The sequence below is a fragment of the Mytilus californianus genome, unplaced genomic scaffold (genome assembly GCF_021869535.1).
Source record: "Mytilus californianus isolate M0D057914Y unplaced genomic scaffold, xbMytCali1.0.p SCAF_2, whole genome shotgun sequence".
Lineage (NCBI taxonomy): Eukaryota > Metazoa > Mollusca > Bivalvia > Mytilida > Mytilidae > Mytilus > Mytilus californianus.
This window is the reverse complement of record NW_026262668.1, coordinates 123261982-123280678: the sequence shown is the minus strand read 5'-3', so window position 1 is coordinate 123280678 and position 18697 is coordinate 123261982. Positions and strand designations below refer to the sequence as shown.

At 34.9% G+C, this 18697-nt stretch overlaps 1 protein-coding gene across 1 annotated transcript; it reads left to right on the top strand.

Moving 5' to 3' along the window:
• The first annotated feature begins 202 nt into the window (after nt 1-202).
• LOC127730871 (uncharacterized) lies at nt 203-16909 on the top strand. The gene is made up of 3 exons (XM_052239482.1): nt 203-1475; nt 10034-10238; nt 15875-16909. Exons 1-3 carry the CDS (start codon nt 447-449, stop codon nt 16276-16278), a joined length of 1638 nt encoding a protein of 545 aa, XP_052095442.1. The 5' UTR covers nt 203-446; the 3' UTR covers nt 16279-16909.
• The last annotated feature ends 1788 nt before the right edge of the window (nt 16910-18697 follow it).

Sequence of the window (18697 nt, the reverse complement as noted above, 5' to 3'; positions counted from 1 at the left end):
CCGTTGAGAGAATACTAATGTCCAAGGACCTATCTAATCATGCCATAATAATGTGTTAATAGTTTCTGCTTAGTTAGAGACTTAGCCCTGGACAGGGAGGTATCGCATTACATCGAACTAATATAACAGATATTAATTCCCGAGAAGCTGTAAAACGTAAACTCTATTAATGAAAACTATCCTCTTTAATTTCAGAGTATCAACACGGCATGATGAAGCTGATCAACTAGAGGATTTCTACTATTAGAAAGTTTAATGGAACTGAAGGAAATGAAATAATCATGTTTATGAGGAATGTGGGATTAATTCGAATGTTTTGACATCAAACTAGACTATGAGGAATATGGGATTAATGACATCAAAATTAACAGGAAAATAGTCATTTAAACCGTAGAAAAGTTTCATCTTAACTTTTCTGAAATGTCGACATTAAAGTTGTGTGATAAATGTACAACTTGTGTAATAGTAAGTCAACAAGAGAGTTTTATAATATCTTCAGACAACACTTACTTTGGAGCTTCAACATAACACTGTATTATAAAAAGGGAAACTTTTCGAAAAGAAACATAAAAAGAAATTATTACGATTTATATAAAGTTGTCGTTAATTTGCATTTCCATACAAAGAATTTAAAACCTCTTCGGAATGAAATGCTTGTATTTCACCAAATGCTGAGCAATATGGACATACATTCTTACGGACATAAGCGACACACAGAGAGTGCCACTTATCAAGAGATAAGCGGATCGTTTACCATCATCGTAGAGGTGTTGATGATACTTGTGAATTGTTTGCCATTATTCGTTATAATTCGATGGAAGAAGTACAGTGAACGAACTACAACTGATGACCTCATTGTTGTTCTAAGTATTTTGTATATACTCTCAGTCCTTGTACCAACACCACTGGGTCATCTCAGCTACTTTAAGGATAAATGGTATGGTGGTGATACTTCGTGTCAATTTTACCAAGTAACCACGAATTGGTTTCGTTTGAGCACAATATTTATCGTTTCAATCTTATGCATAGACAAGTCTTTGGCGCTACATTTTTACATCAAACATAATTTTACTGCACGTTACCATGGCAAAACAAAACTTATCTTTGCAATTTTTACCGCCGTAACTGTCGCCTTAATTGTTTCATGTTTTCCAGTTTTAGGATTTGGACCACTTAGAAAAGCTAAAAACACGTGTGGTTCTTGGATTAACGAGGAACCTGTTGAGCCAAAGGAGTTTGCTTTCATTGGTGCTTTATTAACGAGTGGGTATGGAAATTTCTTGTGTGCAATTATAACAAATGTATCAATGGTATTAAACCTTAAAAAAGTTAAACGTTCTTTGTACCGATCAAATAATGGTCCAAATCAACGGGACGAAATCCGATGGCAGTTAGAGGGAGTTGTTGTTGTACATAGTGTTAAAATGGTAATGGCGGTGTCTATTTTACTGTATATTACCTGGTTTCCTGCTTTGGTAAGCTTGTTTTAAAACTTCATTAGCCTTATGGCAGCATATTTCTACACTAATCACTCTGAAATGTGAATCTTTCGAAATTTGTCAACTATGTTTAATGATTGTACTGTTTTAATTTGTTTTATCATGTTTGCTTCTTTTCTTTGGCTTTCTAGAGCAACACAAAAGTTTTTATACTTCGATAAAGCATTTTTAAGTGGGAAAAGGTCTCAGTGGCGTGTATTCTGAGAAATAATTCAGAAAACCAGTATTGTCTTTCATACATGTATTTATGTAGTTCTTTACATATATACGAACTGTCATAAAAGAATGTATTATAAACAGTTATTTAGTCTGTGTATTTCATACGATAGATTTACTACAAAGTTATATCTGTATAATTAGCTGAACTAATATAAAAAGCAAGCGGAAGATACCAAAGGGACAATACAAATTTATAATATAAAAAAGAAGATGTGGTATGATTGCCGATGAGACAACTCTCCACAAGAGACCAAATGACACAGAAATTAACAACTATAGGTCACCGTACGGCCTTCAACAATGTGCAAAGCCCATACCGCACAGTCAGCTATAAAAGGCCCCAAAATGACAATGTAAAACAATTCAAACGAGAAAACTAACGGCCTAATTTATGTACAAAAAATGAACAAAAAACAAATATGTAACACATAAACAAACGACAACCACTGAATTACAGGCTCCTGACTTGGGACAGGCACATACATACAGAATGTGGCGGGGTTAAACATGTTAGAGGGATCCCAACCCTCCCCCTAACCTGGGACAGTGGTGTAACAGTACAACATAAGAACGAACTATAAAAATCAGTTGAAAGAGGCTTAACTAATCAGATGGATAAAAATACAAATAATACAAATACAAGTGGACGTGGCCGGGTACTTGTACATCCAAACAACAAAAAGACACTAAGTACAGATCTGAGAGCACTCGCAGTTACTGACAGCTAGTTCAAAGCCACTAACAACTAATAAAAATAAATCATGCACCTAAGAGTAAATTATTAATCCGTACACATCCAACATCCAATGGATTTAGTGTAAAGACGTCATAAACAGTCAGATAAGTCAAAGAGAAATCGATAAAACCATGGCAAAAAGGCTAGCCGAAAAAAACCCAGCATCTTATAATAACGTAATATACTGCAGCTGTGCTATTTGCGCAGTCAAATTGCGTTGACAGTATACTCATTTGTGATATACAGTCACTGATCGTATACCGTCTTGTTTCCGTAGAGTTTTATTTATGACCTCAGTAAAATTACAGGTTCGCGGAATTTTTACGTCGTTCGCTTCAAATTAAAAAATGATGGTTTTACCCAAAAATATTTCATTTGGAACAGTTGTATTAGTTGGAGTATATAAAGAATTACTATACATTGTCTCGAAATATACATGTTATTTGTACTGGGCTCAAAACAGGATAGAAATGCTGGGCAAAGCCTCGCTTTCTACCTGTTTCTAAACCTTGTACAAATAAAATTTATATTTCGAGACATTGTATGGTTATTCTATATATATGAGACAATACATCAGTATCGTCTTTATAAGAGACGTCGTTCAGGACACCTGCCAAATCCCTGATGAGCGATAACGAATCTAGTATGATTAATAAAAGTCATTATATGGCCGTGAAAAAAGAATAAAAACTATGAATTTTTTCTATTCTCACAAAACTCTGTTAATTACTTTTATAAATGAATAGGATGATATAATTTGTACACTTTAGAACAGAAATGTCACCTGTGATGTAACAATATGTCTAAATGTAACAAAAAGGAAATAAAAGATACCTAGAATAACCATTTCAAACATACTATTTCACAAAACGAAAAAAACAATTTATAATATTTCGTTCGTCCGACGCGTTATTCGTGATTTATCTCTATCAAGAACTCTCCAACTCAGACATTTGAAAGTCAACGATGTATAAATACATATAAACGTGAGGAGACACCTTTAAAAAAATGTATTAACAAAAATACCGAGCTCCAAGGTAAATTCTAAAAAAGGGAAGTCCATAAAAATTGATAAAACAAAACGCTCGGTATTACAACGGGACGACTGGAAAACAACTCATATCCTGTCTTGGTACAGGCATCGGTGGTTAGGTTTTACAGCTAGCTAAACCTCCCGTTTGTATGACAGTTGAAAAAAAAATGTTTACCTACATATACATCTCTATATAAGACATAAGGTAGCAACATATCATGTTTAGTATATCTGTAAAGCTGTGGTTCATACTAAAATGATGACAAGACCCCAAAACGACGCTATTTTGAAAAGTTTTGCAGTTGAGCGTTAAATAATACGTTTGAAACCAAAATGCATATTTTAACAAATTTCGAAAATATAAAATCTGTCATCTGATTGGTTAAATCTGTTGGAACATTTCAAAGGCATAATTCTTTTATTCAGAAAAAAAACAACTCATAATGTCGTTGAATATCGGCGTTTAAAAGAAAACGTTTAATTTTTAGTTTTACATCTTTAACAATGTATTATACTTTTGCCACATCCCATGGTTTCCCTGCAAAAGATGAGGACGAGTAACGGCCGTTGGTTTTCTCTTTCAATGTGCAGTTGTTTAATCCTCGTTCTTTGTTGATAGTTGTCCTATTATCTATCATATCTCATCAACTTATTTTTATATTACTTATGCGGTTTCATTCATAAGTTAACGTCTGCCGTCAGATCAGTCTGTCTACAGTAAACAACGACAGGCATCAAGTTCAGGGTATGGTATCCAGATGTTATTCCTAGTTTTAATGGAGTTGTATGTATCCAAAGCTATAGTTTTCAGATACGGATGTTGTTTCATAAAACCATATACTCGTCGTTATATTGGTACTGAAAATATCTTAAAGGTTGGTTCTGAAATCATGCAAACCTCGTTATATACTGACGGACCTTAAAAACGCAACACACCTTTTGGTGATTTTTTTCACCAAATCATGATTGATCTTCATATTATGGAACGCCAAAACTGTCTTGTTACGACCATTTTAATTATATGATGTGCATTTACCTTTATATGATGTGCACTTGTCATTATATGATGTGCAAACACCTTTATATGATGTGCAAATATCCTTATATTCTGTGCAAGTATCCTTATATGATGTCAAAACATCCTCATATGATGTGCAAATATACTTATATGATGTGCAAATATGCTTATATGGTGTGCAAATGTACTTATATGATGTACAAATGTACTTATATGATGTGCAAACATTCTTATATTATGTGCAAATATTCGTATATGATGTGCAAATATCCTTATATGATGTGCAAATATACTTATATGATGTGCAGATGTCCTTATATTATGTACAATCAGCTTTATATGATGTGGTTGTGTCATTATATGATGTGGTTGTAAACTTATATGATGTGGTTCGGTTTACTTCATTATGTGATGTCGAAACGTCATCATATGATGTGCTTTTATCGTCGTTATGGTCAATGAACATTATTACGATTAGAACGATTACTGTCTACGTCATAACTGATTCCGATTTGCTACTGTGGAATTACTATAAACCTAGGGCAAATCTGTAGCTATCGTTTGGAAAATGGTTGAGATTTAAAAAGAGATAAACCTTGGCTTGTTGGTACCTCGTTTTAAGATGAAAAAGATCACACCTGATATTGTTGGAAAATTGTCAAAATATGAATTGCAAAGTTCAGTTTTAATCGATGGGTCTACAATAATAAACATACGGGGTCTACAATAATGAACATACGGTTATAGTTAGAAATAATTCTTTTATGCCATGCTCTATGCTCATTTTAACAAGGGTAGGCATTATATTTGTCAATATCTTTATACCTAGCGTTAGCGTTTTTTCTATAAGAAGTTATTACATGAATTTCCAGTATGTTCATTTTTTGTAAATTTTGCCTTGCTGATCATTTTAGCTGTTCGAGTTTCTCTTGATATATTACTTTTCTTAAGATAGACACAAAAATGGGGAAAAAATCGGACATTGATAGGGTAATGACTCATATAAGGTACCGGTCATTTGTAACCCCAAAAAGAGGGGATAGGAAGAAATTAAGGGGGCCTTTGATTTAATTTTTTTTTTTGGATGGAAAGGTGGTATTCCATTTTTTTAAAGTTATAGATTTGCCGCAGTATAATGTTATGTAGATGTCTTCGTCGTCCGTAAATATTTTGTTGCCAGACAATAACTGTTTTGGAATTAGGGGCCAAAACGGGACCAACTCAAACAATTCTTTTGGTTCTTTGATATGCTGAATCTAACAATATATTTAGATTTTGGATATTGGTCCTAATAATAGGTAAATGTCCATTTTCATCTTTTTAAAATCTTAGACCACATTCAGTGTCACAAACCTATGATGTGTCAGATATTTAATCATATCAGAATTCCGACAGAGCTGTATCAAGCTTGAAAGGTGTGTCCATACTTGCCCTAACTGTTCAGGGTTCTACCCTCATCGTACACCTCCCCCCACAGTAAAAAAATAATAGTTTTGACTCGAAATACATCAATTTTTACGCCTCGCTGAGCTCGCCTTCATTTTTAAAACCTAAATCCTTAGTTTCAACAATTTCTTCTAGCAGTGTATTTTTTTTTATCTGAAGCTAATATTGAATGAAGGTGTGGTAAATATCAATGAGACAATAACCGGCATATCCAAATTAAGTTCCCTAAAGTCGCAAACAACTTCCACACTTGAAGTTCTAGATCACTACTGACGCAATATTTTAAACTTATAATGCAATAGAAACTTAATGCGTTTTTTGTTTGTTATTACGAACAAAAGAATTGAGAAATGTGTGTGTGTGTGTGTGACTGTTCGATGGTGACTTTTTTTTGGGGGGGGGGGGGCTTGGGGGGATGGGGTGAAATGTTTATGTCCTTGGAAAAGGGGGGGGGGGGTGGTCGTTGATTGTTTTTTTTTTCTTTCTTCAAGGTCAAGACTTGAAAAATAAGAGAAATTCCCATGTTTCCTCCCACGTCCCCCCCTCCCCCAATGAAAGAAAATGACCGTAATTATAATTTATCTATTTTTAAATCTGTTCTTGTCTTTATCATTTTGCAAGGAAAGGTTTCTCTATAGATAATTTATCAAGATAATAGGCAATAAAACAACTAAACTCATAAGAGCTAAAATAGCCCAAATGGGACCTTCACTATAGAATATATTCAGACACATTGCACTATTTGTTTTTTTTTTAAATCTATTGTAGTTTTCAAGATAAACGCAAAATATTAAAAGCCGCCGCCGTAAATCTTCACTTAAAAAAAATTAAAACACAAAACACAACTCTCTATCTATAAGAGACCAACAGGCCTCAGTAAACAATAGATTAATGCAGTTTTTTTATTACAGATATTGTGTGTCCAAGCTTTGCTTACGCGGATCTGAAAACGCTCCATTCTAATTTCTGTTTTAAAGACCATTGGATTCTCTGGTTTTGTCGGATTGATACACACCTTCATAAATTTGAAGGCTGAAATTTCATTGGCTGATGTAATATTTACCAGAACAGAAGGTAAAACGAAGTGTTGTCAGATCCTCGATCCAATGCTTAGACAGATGATCTGTACATTGTATCTTAATCAGATTGGTTAGGCACCGACATTTCATCTAGTGTGGGCAGGAGCACGTGTATTTCTTTGTGCTTAGAACAAACATATTTTTCGATTTTGATAAAAAATAAACTTTTTTTTTCATTAACACGGTTATGTTTTTTTAATTTCATTATTGTTTTATTTCCCCCTCATTTTCAATTGAAACAAACTATTTCGCTTCCCTTCTGAAATAGATAAAATCTCTTTCAAGAAATTTGGAATCAAACATTTACAAAAAAAACATGCCCCCCACTCGCCAAACAAAAAAAATCAATGCTCGGTACGTTAGCCCTGTTTACTTGAGTCTGGAGGTGTATATATGAACGGCTTCCCACAAAACCTTTTATATAGCGGGTTACTGTCTAGTGGCGGTGCTTTCGTGGTAGCATATTCGCCTCGAGTGCGGGAAGTCGTGGGTTCGAACCAAAGACTTGAAAATCGATATTTGCTGCTTCCCTGCTAAGCACGCGAAATTAAGGAGTAAGAGCAAAGACTGGTCGGCTCGGAATCAGAATAATGTGACCGGGTAAGGCGACATGTCTTCCTGTGAAATAGCATGTTGAAAATCCGGCTCAGGGTGTCGGTCTAGTACAAAGCAGGGTTAATATTCATATCACATTAACATGTTCTCGTACGAATATGCATATCAATTTACCGCTGGACGTCAAGCATCCATCCATAATCATCTAGTTGAAGCTGTGAACAATATGCACGAACACATAATAAAAAGTTGCACGCAAATGTGATGCACCGAGTTGAAGTTCATCCCATATCTCCTTTAATCTATTTCGGCTTAATTGACTAGAATTGTCAGTTTTCCTACAGAAGGCCAGCGGTTCTCTCCGGACACTTCGGCTTCCTCCACCAATATAAACTCACCGCCACGAAATAGCATGATAGTGTCGAAAGTGGCGTTAAACACCAATCAATAAATCAATCAATCATCCATACCGGTATGATTATGTATGAGTAGATAATTTTATAGCTATTGTTATGAAATATTTTTAAAACTGACAGTGAGTTCATTGGTGTCTTTTGCAATGAATAGAAATAAGAAGATGTGGTATGAGTGCCAATGAGGACAACTCTCCATCAAAGTCACAATTTGTAAAAAGGAAACAATTATAGGCCAAAGTACGACCTTCAACACGGAGCCTTTGCTCAAACCAACTAGCAAGCTATAAAGGGCCACAAAATTTGTTTTGTCATATTTTTGCCGCAGCCAGGAAATTCTTCAAATAGATACCTAATCTTCCTCCAAAATGTTTGAATCGTTGATTTTTGTTAAATTGCACTGTCTCAATTTTCCTATAAAATGCAATTTCGCTAGCGATAGCTACAAATTTGAGCCGGGTATTGTTAACTCCGCAGTAGCAGATCGGAATCAGTTATGACGTAGACAGTAATCATTCTAATCGTGATCATGTTCATTGACCATGACGATGAAAGCACATCATATAATGACGTTTCGACATCATATAATGAAGTAAACCGAACCACATGATATAAGATTACAAGCACATAATATAATGACACAACCACATCATATAAAGATGTTTGCACATAATATAAGTGAAAATGCACATCATATAAGTATGTTTGCACATCATATAATGATGTTTGCACAATATATAAGGATATTTGCACATCATATAAGGATATTTGCACATCATATAAAGGCGTTTGCACATCACAAAATGACAAGTGCACATCATATAAAGGTAAATGCACATCATATGATGAAAATGGGGATAACAAGACAGTTTTGGCGTTCCAGATCATATACCTACTATTCATGATTATCTTACTTCTTTCTGTTTAGAAAAACTCAATAGCTGACTTAGCTGAGGCTATTGAACATATCGGATTATTGAAGTCGCAAGAATTTCTTAAGACGAAATCTGAAACCCATAAAAGATTTTATTAAGGTTTTTTTCTTCGTTAAACATTTTGTTCAATCCATACCCATACTTGAATCAGTAAAAAAATGTTGCATTTCAATATTGGCGAAACTGAGCAATACAAATCTACATTAATCCATAAGGATATTGCAGGCAGGAATACGTGAACGTGCTGTTGCTAGACAATTTCACATCAGAAACGCCTCTTACTGTCCTAACAACAACGGTACAGGCAGACGGGATTTGTTGATGACCACCCATGACCAGATAAATATGTAGTGACAACGCCACGTCAATAAGATTTGATTACGCAACGTCCTTTGCGAGACATGTTTACGGTCGCAACGTCAACTGCTAATCAAGTCGTTGAATGCCTTGACGGACAGATTCACGCAATAAGTGCTTCCCATATACTGAAATGCCAAAGAATGCAGAAGAACATTTAAAGCCCTAAAGTTTAAACCGCATAATTGCCAAACCACACGGTAATGGGTGGAACAGAGGCCAAATCGGAAGGTTCAAAACAGAACTCAAACATGCCCAACAGAACTGGTTGACCTTTCTGCCAATCATTTAGGCGTTGGTTACAGGAAGTCGTTGCCTTCGACGGTGACGCATCCATTAATTAGGGCAAAACCCAGGGTTTTGTGCTTAACCACTTGATTTGAGCATTAACCATGACGTTATCCATTCAACTTTCGAATTCCAAACTTTTTTTTAGATAATGAATGAAATTGATGTTCATACATTTATTTTACAACAATTGCATATTTAAAGATGAGAATGAAAAATAATAATCTAGTGTTGCGTTTTTAAAGTCCGTCTGTATACAAATAAAACCTACAAACCTACAAAGAGTTTTTTTAATCTTTTAATGAAAAGGTAAGTTTTAAAAAATGTTTGACAAGATTTTTTACATCATGACAACTTATGATTATAAAAACAATTGATGTAAAATAGTGAAATGCATGCCTTACTGTATAAGGTACATTTATCTTGAATCTAAGACAGGCATTTTCTTTTTATAGCTATTGATGACATTACAGAAAGCAGGGTTAACAGTCAGTGATATTTCCGTCCTGTATGCTTTACTTAGTACTACGTTATCGGGACTACTCAACCCTATTCTTTATGGATTGTTTGATACATCGTACAGAAGAGGCTACAAAAATCTGTTTAAAGCCCTGAAACAGAGATGTTGTTGCTGTGCCAAGGTACAAGATACTATACCAGGTAATCCTGTCGTTATGATATATGGCATACATTTACACCGGTTCTCACTGGTTGAGCAGGGACTGCTGACCCCGGTTTTTGATCGGATTTGTGTTGCTCAATCTTATGTTTTCTGTGTAATACTGTTGATAGTCTTTTCGTCTTTTTTTCATTTGCCTTGTTTTCTGCTTTTCTTTAACGTATGATTGTGTACTATAAATATTTTGACTTCGACTAATCAGGACGTGTTATTAATAATATTAACATGGAAATAACAAGTTTTCTTTCGCGTACTTTTCGGTCGTGATACATAATTTATTCGAAATATCGGTCGATTTTGATTCTTCCCATAATTTTTTTTTCTATTTCATATAATCAATCTGCTTTGTTTGTAAACAGTTTTCAAGTGACAACATACCGAAATCATTTACTTTGATCAGCTCTTCAACGTTTGAATAAGTTTTGGTTTTCAAATATTTTGGCCTCTAGCATCACTGAAGAGATACTTATTGTCGAAATGCGCATCTGGTGCAGTAAAAATGGTACCGTTAATGTTATTTATTGCCGTTTTATGGTTTTTCAATTGTGCATGTGGCAAGCGACCATGCGTTTAGGCGTCACGCAGATCACCAGAACAGAACATTAAACCCTGGTGGAGAGTTGTCTCATTTCCAATATCATTCCACATCTTCTTATGTTTTATTAAAGCTTGCCTACACATTGTAAAAACAGGTAAATTATTCAACCGTACATTGTGCGATAAACTTTTTATTTAACGGGTAGCGCCTTAAATTGCAAAAGCTTAAAATTGTATACATGTAGGATTGCGAGTACGATTCGTCAATTTTATCTTTGAAAATTGCGAATATCGTGCGTTTAGCTCCATTCAACTTAATTTTTACATTGGGATAAATAGAACATTTCGAAAATATTCAATACAACTTCATCAATAAAATAAAAGAAATCATACGACTAACGATGAATACTTAGGGACATGTTGATTTATGTAATCCGTATCCTCTGAGACATTGAGATACATGTATTGCTAGACACATAAATCGATGATGCTATATGAATCGTACTACTAAATTGATTGTCAGTTATTTGGAATTACTCATGAATAACGAGTGATGGTTGTAAAAATACGTGTATTCTTCAAGGTTAAATCAACCAAGTTTACCTATATGAAATACGATTAACAAAATATTCAAACAAATTCAGAGAAAGAATACAAAACAATGCACAAAACACTGTCAACATTTTACGAAGACACACTTGAAATTACAGACAAATGAATTGATTAAATTTGACTAAATAATATAAAAAAAAGAAGCTAAAATATACCATAGTATTGTGGGGAATTATCGGATGATAAATCGAACAATAATGTGACGTTCAGGTTTCAGAAATGTGTGGTTTGTCATGGTAAACGTCTTGTTGTAAGTAAGGAAATTAGTTTTGACGTACAGAATAGAGCGATGACAAGTAGAAAAGACAGCTTTTCCAAATGAATAAAAAAAAAAATGCACAATATTTTTTCCACATTAGTCATACTTTACTATTGGTTGACAATAGCGAGTGCTAATATTTACAATGTACTCAATAATTGAAGTCAATTATGTGCCCATGATCTTGCATGCGTGTGCTGGTTTTTATAAGAATATAATCTTGTATGGAAAGATGTGTTCAACTATGTAAAAGAAATGCATTCTTTGAGCTGATCAAGGTTAGAAGCAATCTAAATTTCATCTTCAATATTCCTGTTTTCATATAAATTCCTGTAAATCGAATAATAAATGGAATACGTGGCATGCGAACAGTAATACATTAAGTTACAGATGAATTGTTTATTGCATGCAGATGATTCGATGTTATTGTCATGGTCATCAGCAGAATGCCAACACTCAAAACGTCATCGATCGTTATTGAAATGAGTATGCAGTTATAAATATGCAGTTATTACTTTACAGCGTATGGCTCTTTTTCATGTAAAAAAAAACAAAGTTATCAACGAATCCAGGAACGTGATATTTGACCAAATATGGGCATAGAACGAATATTTCTTTTGTTAATTTTAATAGAAGACCTCAATATACTTCCTCCTTCAGAAAAATTATATTAAAAAAGATCTAGAAAAGCTCCATAGATTTATTTTTAAATACATATTGAGCGTTTATAGAAAAAGTTCCAATATAGCAGTTTATCGATATTAAGTAAAAAATGTATGCTGAACTTTTAGCATAGATTAGAAAAGTGTGACACTGAACGGCTGAAATCGACATTACATAAATTTTATGTTCACCATCACAAATTGGCTGACTGGTCTCGATACATTGGGAGTTACTGAGATTCCCTCAGATTCTATTTATCTTGATTTGTGTTTTCTAGATGGATTTGCAAGATTTAAACATCGGTTTAACACTGCTGCCTCTATTTTTATTACTTTTCATGCGCACAAACGTTCCAAAAATTTATAATTCCACCAGACTTCGTAGTATTCAAAATTTATTTTGATTTTCATTTTTACACTTATTTTCTTTCATTGTACCTGCGAATATATTAACGTTAGCCTCTACAAATTCAACGACGAATGTATTGTTTTCATCCTTCGTCAATGTACTAACACATATAGGGGACGGTCATATGATGTGTACAAAAGTCCGGGCAAAATAATATAAAAAAATTAGCACGACTCGAAAAAGGTGAAAATGATGATTCCGTCTGACGAAAATCAGTTGATAACTTGCTACAGTGACACACGAAATTAATTAAAGGCTACAACTAATCTGCTCTATTCATTTGCTAAATCAAAGACTTTGAGGGTCGCTTTGGAACTAAACAGTACAGCAAAAAAAGTGGCTTTAATTTTCAAATTTTGCGTTCTATTTCCACTTTTATGTAGTAACATTCCAGAAATACCTTCAAGTAGAGTATATTTTAATGTTTGTTAAGGTTATTTTTATTGTGCCTCGTGCCGATCTGAAAGCTCAAGCTAATTCCAACCAATTTTTACAGGTTCTTTATAAAATAAGAAAAAGGGGTATGATAGCCAATGAGACAACTCTCCACCAGGGACCAAATGACATAGAAGTTAACAACTATAGGTCACTGTACGGTCTTCAAATTATGAGCAAACCCCATACCGCATTGTTTGCTATAAAAGGATCCGAAATGAAAAATGTAAAACAATTTGAAACGAAAAAAACTAACGGCCTGTACAAAACAATAACGAAAACAAAAATGTTATACAACAACAAAAGACAACTACTGAATTATAGGCTCATGACTTATTTTATGCTGTTACTTATACCACTGTTACAGGTTATACAGGCATCACACTGTCCCGAAATTGACACCAGATGGACACAAGGTAAAGGAAATGTTCAAATTCGGGTGTGATCGTAAAAACATAGGGCCATTCGTGAGGGCATCTTAAGACATTTTTGTGAACGGTGGTAAAATCTTTGGCATGCCAAAAAATTTCCGAAAGACCTTGCGAAGCTTCATTTTCGTGCTGAATTTGTTTGTCCATTTTGCCATTCTTAAGGCTATCGTGAGGGCATCTTGTCAAATCGTGTCATCTTCGTCTCTACTCCGTGTGATCATCGGTGACATCGGGCATTTTCGCCTCTGGAAGACAATACGAAGGAAGCAAGAAGCTGCCCGATTGTCTAATGAAGGCCACACGACTACGCAAAGCCCTCGCAATATAATGCCGTCGTTTAGCCATCGTACATGTATTATAGTTCGATGACATCAAGATGAGACCACGGTGTCGGCGAGGATAGCCTTACTTGAGTAGCTCAAGCGTTTCACATGTGTCATGGTAACGTGCATGGACATGTAAAAGGTCAGCCTCAGAACATCTTCCTCAGACTGTCCTGAGCAATTCTAAAGAACAGAGGCGTGTGAACCTTCTAAAGAAGCTTCAATCACAATTATTCACAATTCAGTCCCTGCAGAATGGATACTTTGATGATGAGACAATTAGGAAAAAGAAGGCAGCATATCTTTGTCATATCTTGCTATTTGCCTTTTTAATATTCGACAATGTCCTTATCTTGTTTTGCTTTTTACATTCCAGTGCAGGGACAAACTGAGGCAAAGGAGGAAATCGATGTCTATGTGGGTCAAAAAATGGCTGTCTGACAAAAGAAGAGAACGCTATGGCCACAATAGAACTCTAATAAAGAAGCTGAAGACAGAAGATGAGAAATCCTTCTACCACTACACAAGACTTCCTAGGGCGTCTACGCTTAGGACCTGCGAAGGTTATAAGGCAGAATAGAGAAGAAGGACACATGGTACAGACAGTCTCTCCCTCCTCGTCTCAAGCTGTCCATCTCTTTACGACACCTGGCTTGCGTTGACAATTATCCAAGCATGTCCTTCAACCTCAGAGCTGCTCCAAACACCATCTCCCTTATCATCAAGGATGTCATCTAAGCCGAGTTTGCTGTTGAGGTGATCTAGATTCCTACTTCAACTGAGGAGTGGACCGCCATTGCTGAGCAGTTTGAGAAGAAATAGCAAGTTCCACACTGCTGTGGTGCTCTGGATGGCAAGCATGTTTCGGTCCCCTGTTCTAGAAATACTGGCTCTGTGTACAGAAACTACAAGGGCTTCTTCTACATTGTTCTCATGACCCTTGTCGACGTAGACTATAAGTTTACCTGGATTGATGTCGGCTCTGATGGTTCTAGGAACGATGCCAGTATCTACAAAGGGTCAGAACTGAAGACAGGCCTGGAAAGTCCGAACAACATATGCAATCTCCCTGAAGAGAAGTATCTGCCTGGTGAAGACGTTCCTGTCCCATACTACATAGTAGGGGAGAATGCTTTTGGGATCAAGAAGTGCCAGATGAACACGTTTTCCATCAGAAAAAATTGAACACCGTAAGAAAATATTTAACTATAGAATCTCCAGAGCCAGGCGTGTAGTGGAGAATGCCTTTGGTATCCTTCCACACAAGTTCTGAGTTTTGCCGAGGACCATGAACAAGAGGGTAGAAACATACAGAAAAATCATCACAACTTGTGTGATCCTTCAAAATCTCATCAGACTGAGATATCCAGCCACCGTGGACAGAAACCTGATGGACTTGGAGGACCAGAACCAGAATGTCATCCCAGGGGGCATTGAGAAATAACAAAGTTCTTCTGGATGTTTACCCTCGAAGGGCAAAGAACACTGGAACCCAGGATGGGAAGCAAATTAGAATATACCTGGGTCACTACTTTACTTCAAAGGCTCAAAGGGGCGTGTCGGCTTTTGTCTATAGGTCGGCGTCAGGACGAAGAACAATCATGAATCTGTTTCATCGCAATGTTAAAAGGGCGTGCCGGGTTTGTCTATAAGTCATAAAAAAAAGCATCATGATGGAGAACAACTAAATATATATTTCATCGTAGTGTGATAAGGAAGTGTTGTAAAATATATCACATAGTTTTAGTACTTTAAGAGCTTTATGCTGTTTTGTAGTTTCAGAAGTGTCTTGGCTCAGACAAACCAGGCCCTTAATAATTTGATAGTATTAATTTTTATATAACATAACACGACAGGGAAGAACTTTTGAATAAAATACTTTTAAACGTTCAAGACTAGTACAGTATTACTCTTTTAATTCATTGTATCATTTATTACATGTTTTGCAGCAGTATCAATGACACATGGTATTTCAAGATCAAGATCTGATTCCACGAGCCTTTCCAGAAATGCAGAATCAAACATTCCAAGGTCACTTTCTCGAATAAGTGAGGAAACATCCGGGTTACAAAATGATGCTTTTAGTGACACCTATCCCTTGACACATGAAACACTCTTTCCAAAGCGATGTGTTTCGGGTATAGTACGGACATTTAGCAGAGAAATAAATACAAGATGTGCAGATGAAGAGACTGCACTTCTTGATTCGTCGCCTTTTGGAAACCCCAAATCACTCGACGAAAATCGATCGTCATCATCATCATTAGTTTCGTCTGATATAGATTCATTCGATGAAAACCAATCGGAGTCAGAAGAGGATGAGGATGGTTTTGAAGTCGAAAGTACATTTTAATCAAATCATATTGAAATTTATAAAGGAACAAAATTAATGTATATGCATAGTTGTAAAATTATAAACACTGCCGATGGAACAATTGTATTAATCATATGTTGTTGTCGTACTCATGGGGGAAATCTAGATATGATGCATTTATGACGAATCTTGATGTAAAATAATGTTGAGTTTTGAAATCTATTATACATGTCATTGATTGTTACCATTAACTGTCAAGTATAATATTGAGGCAACATTTACCACATTGATTATTACCATTAACTGTCATGTATAGTATTGAGAAAACATTTACCACATTGATTATTGCCATTAACTGTCAAGTATAATATTGAGACAACATTCACCACATTGATTATTGTCATTAACTGTCATGTATAATATTGAGACAACATTTACCACATTGTGATATGCTTAAAATAATTACCACGGCAACTAAAAAGTAATCTATGTATTTGGTTACAAGCCTACTATTGTGACCAGTTGTCCTTTGCCTTTCAAACCAAACAGTAGATAAATGAAAAGTAGCTAGCTTTGAGGGAGCTTTATAATGCTTGGCAATAATTGTAAAGCAAGAATGCATGTCATATTGTCATATTGTCATATAAATGAAAACATTATAAATTATTTTGATGGGCGTTTGTTTTCGTATTTAGTCAGAGTATTTATTAAATTCCAAATTAAATCGGTGCCACTGGTGCGGAAAGAGCTGATTAACCTTCCATATCATTTATAGTTATTGTCCGAAGGTCATGCGCCACTTTTTATATGTACAGTACATGATTTACACATATATATATTAGTTACATAGTGTGCTAGTGACCTATACGATATATATGGGGTCAGTAAATTTAATATGGGATGAGAGCGAAACCCCATATGGAATTTACTGACCCATATATATCGTAGTAGGTCACTAGCACACTGTGTAACGAATTTACCTTCCCGACTATCTTAACATGTGACATTTACACCAATGGCCTATCAAAGTGATCAAGTCTTTTATATAAATAGCCTACTTCCATTGGTTTATCCAAATACACGAAATGCCAACAATAACAACTTGTTAGCTTTTGATGTGTTTTCTGCATTTATTTCAATCGTTCATCATCAATTTCTTCATCTGTTGTCCTAGCCAAACGTTTCAGATTTTTCTTCAACGCCGTGTTGTTTTTTATAAAGGGACGTAATACCACTACTAATCGTGTATTAAAATAAGCCACGCCTACTAATCCCATATGAAATATACAGGTCTCCACGCGGTCGCTTTCAATCAATCATATTCCTAGAAATGTATAGGAGGTAAGATATATTAGTATATTTTCAAAAAGTGCTTCCGATTCCGATTTGATGGATTATGCAATATGAAAAATAACTTTGATGGTAAAACTATCAAAAATCATTAAAGCTGCAATATAAAACAACTCTGGTGATGTTCCTGCAATAACGTATAACATGTACGTTCTCAAAAGGCCTATAGTAATTATATATGTAGCAGCAACTTCTGTAATATTCATAAGGAGGCATATACAGTTCTGAGGAAGATGATAATACCGTAATTTAGAATGAATAATCTTCTCTTTTCATGCTTAATATAACCTCATAGAAAGTCTTCAAGACGTTCATGAACACTTAATCCCTTTCATGGAACCCTAAACGCACAAATAGATTATCAACACATACAATAAAAACATACACATATTTAATCAAGCTTTAAGATTATGCTGATTTTCAACATATTTTTAAAAGCCCAAAAGTTATGTATACAAGTTATACACTTTTTTAAACCAATGTAACCAATGTTGAAAGACAATAATTATTTACACAAATGATATTCTGATACAAGCAAATATCGTTAAATATAGAACAGAATGCATTCCAGTTTAGCTCAACTAGACCAATGGATGATGTGAGCTATTAACATCACTTGGGGTCCATCGTACTCATTAACTTTTTTACTCAAAAATCTTCTCTTCTGAAACAAACATCCCAATTAAGTCTGAAGTTGGCCTGAATCATCCTTACAAAGTCTGTCATAAAGTTTGAGATTTCTCTTACATCTTCCATAACAATATGACCGCCTTGAATAAACATAGAAGTTATGGTAAAATTGTATTTTCGGTTATTTCTCGAAATACGTTTTTTAAAAATACATATTCAACTTTTTCTTTTGGCTAAATTGAACAATAAATGGAGGAAATATGGTCTGTGGGACAATGATTTAATTTTAAATTAAAATCGCGATCAATGTAAATACCTTAAAGGCATACAATTTAATTGCCCATTTTTTATGGCGAAATTATGTTTCATTTTTCAATCATTCGATACTCTTCGGAAACCTCAATTCATTTATTCATACTTTATTGATGTCGTTGGGTTGCTGTGTCTCATTGACGTGTATTCAGCATCTCATTTTATT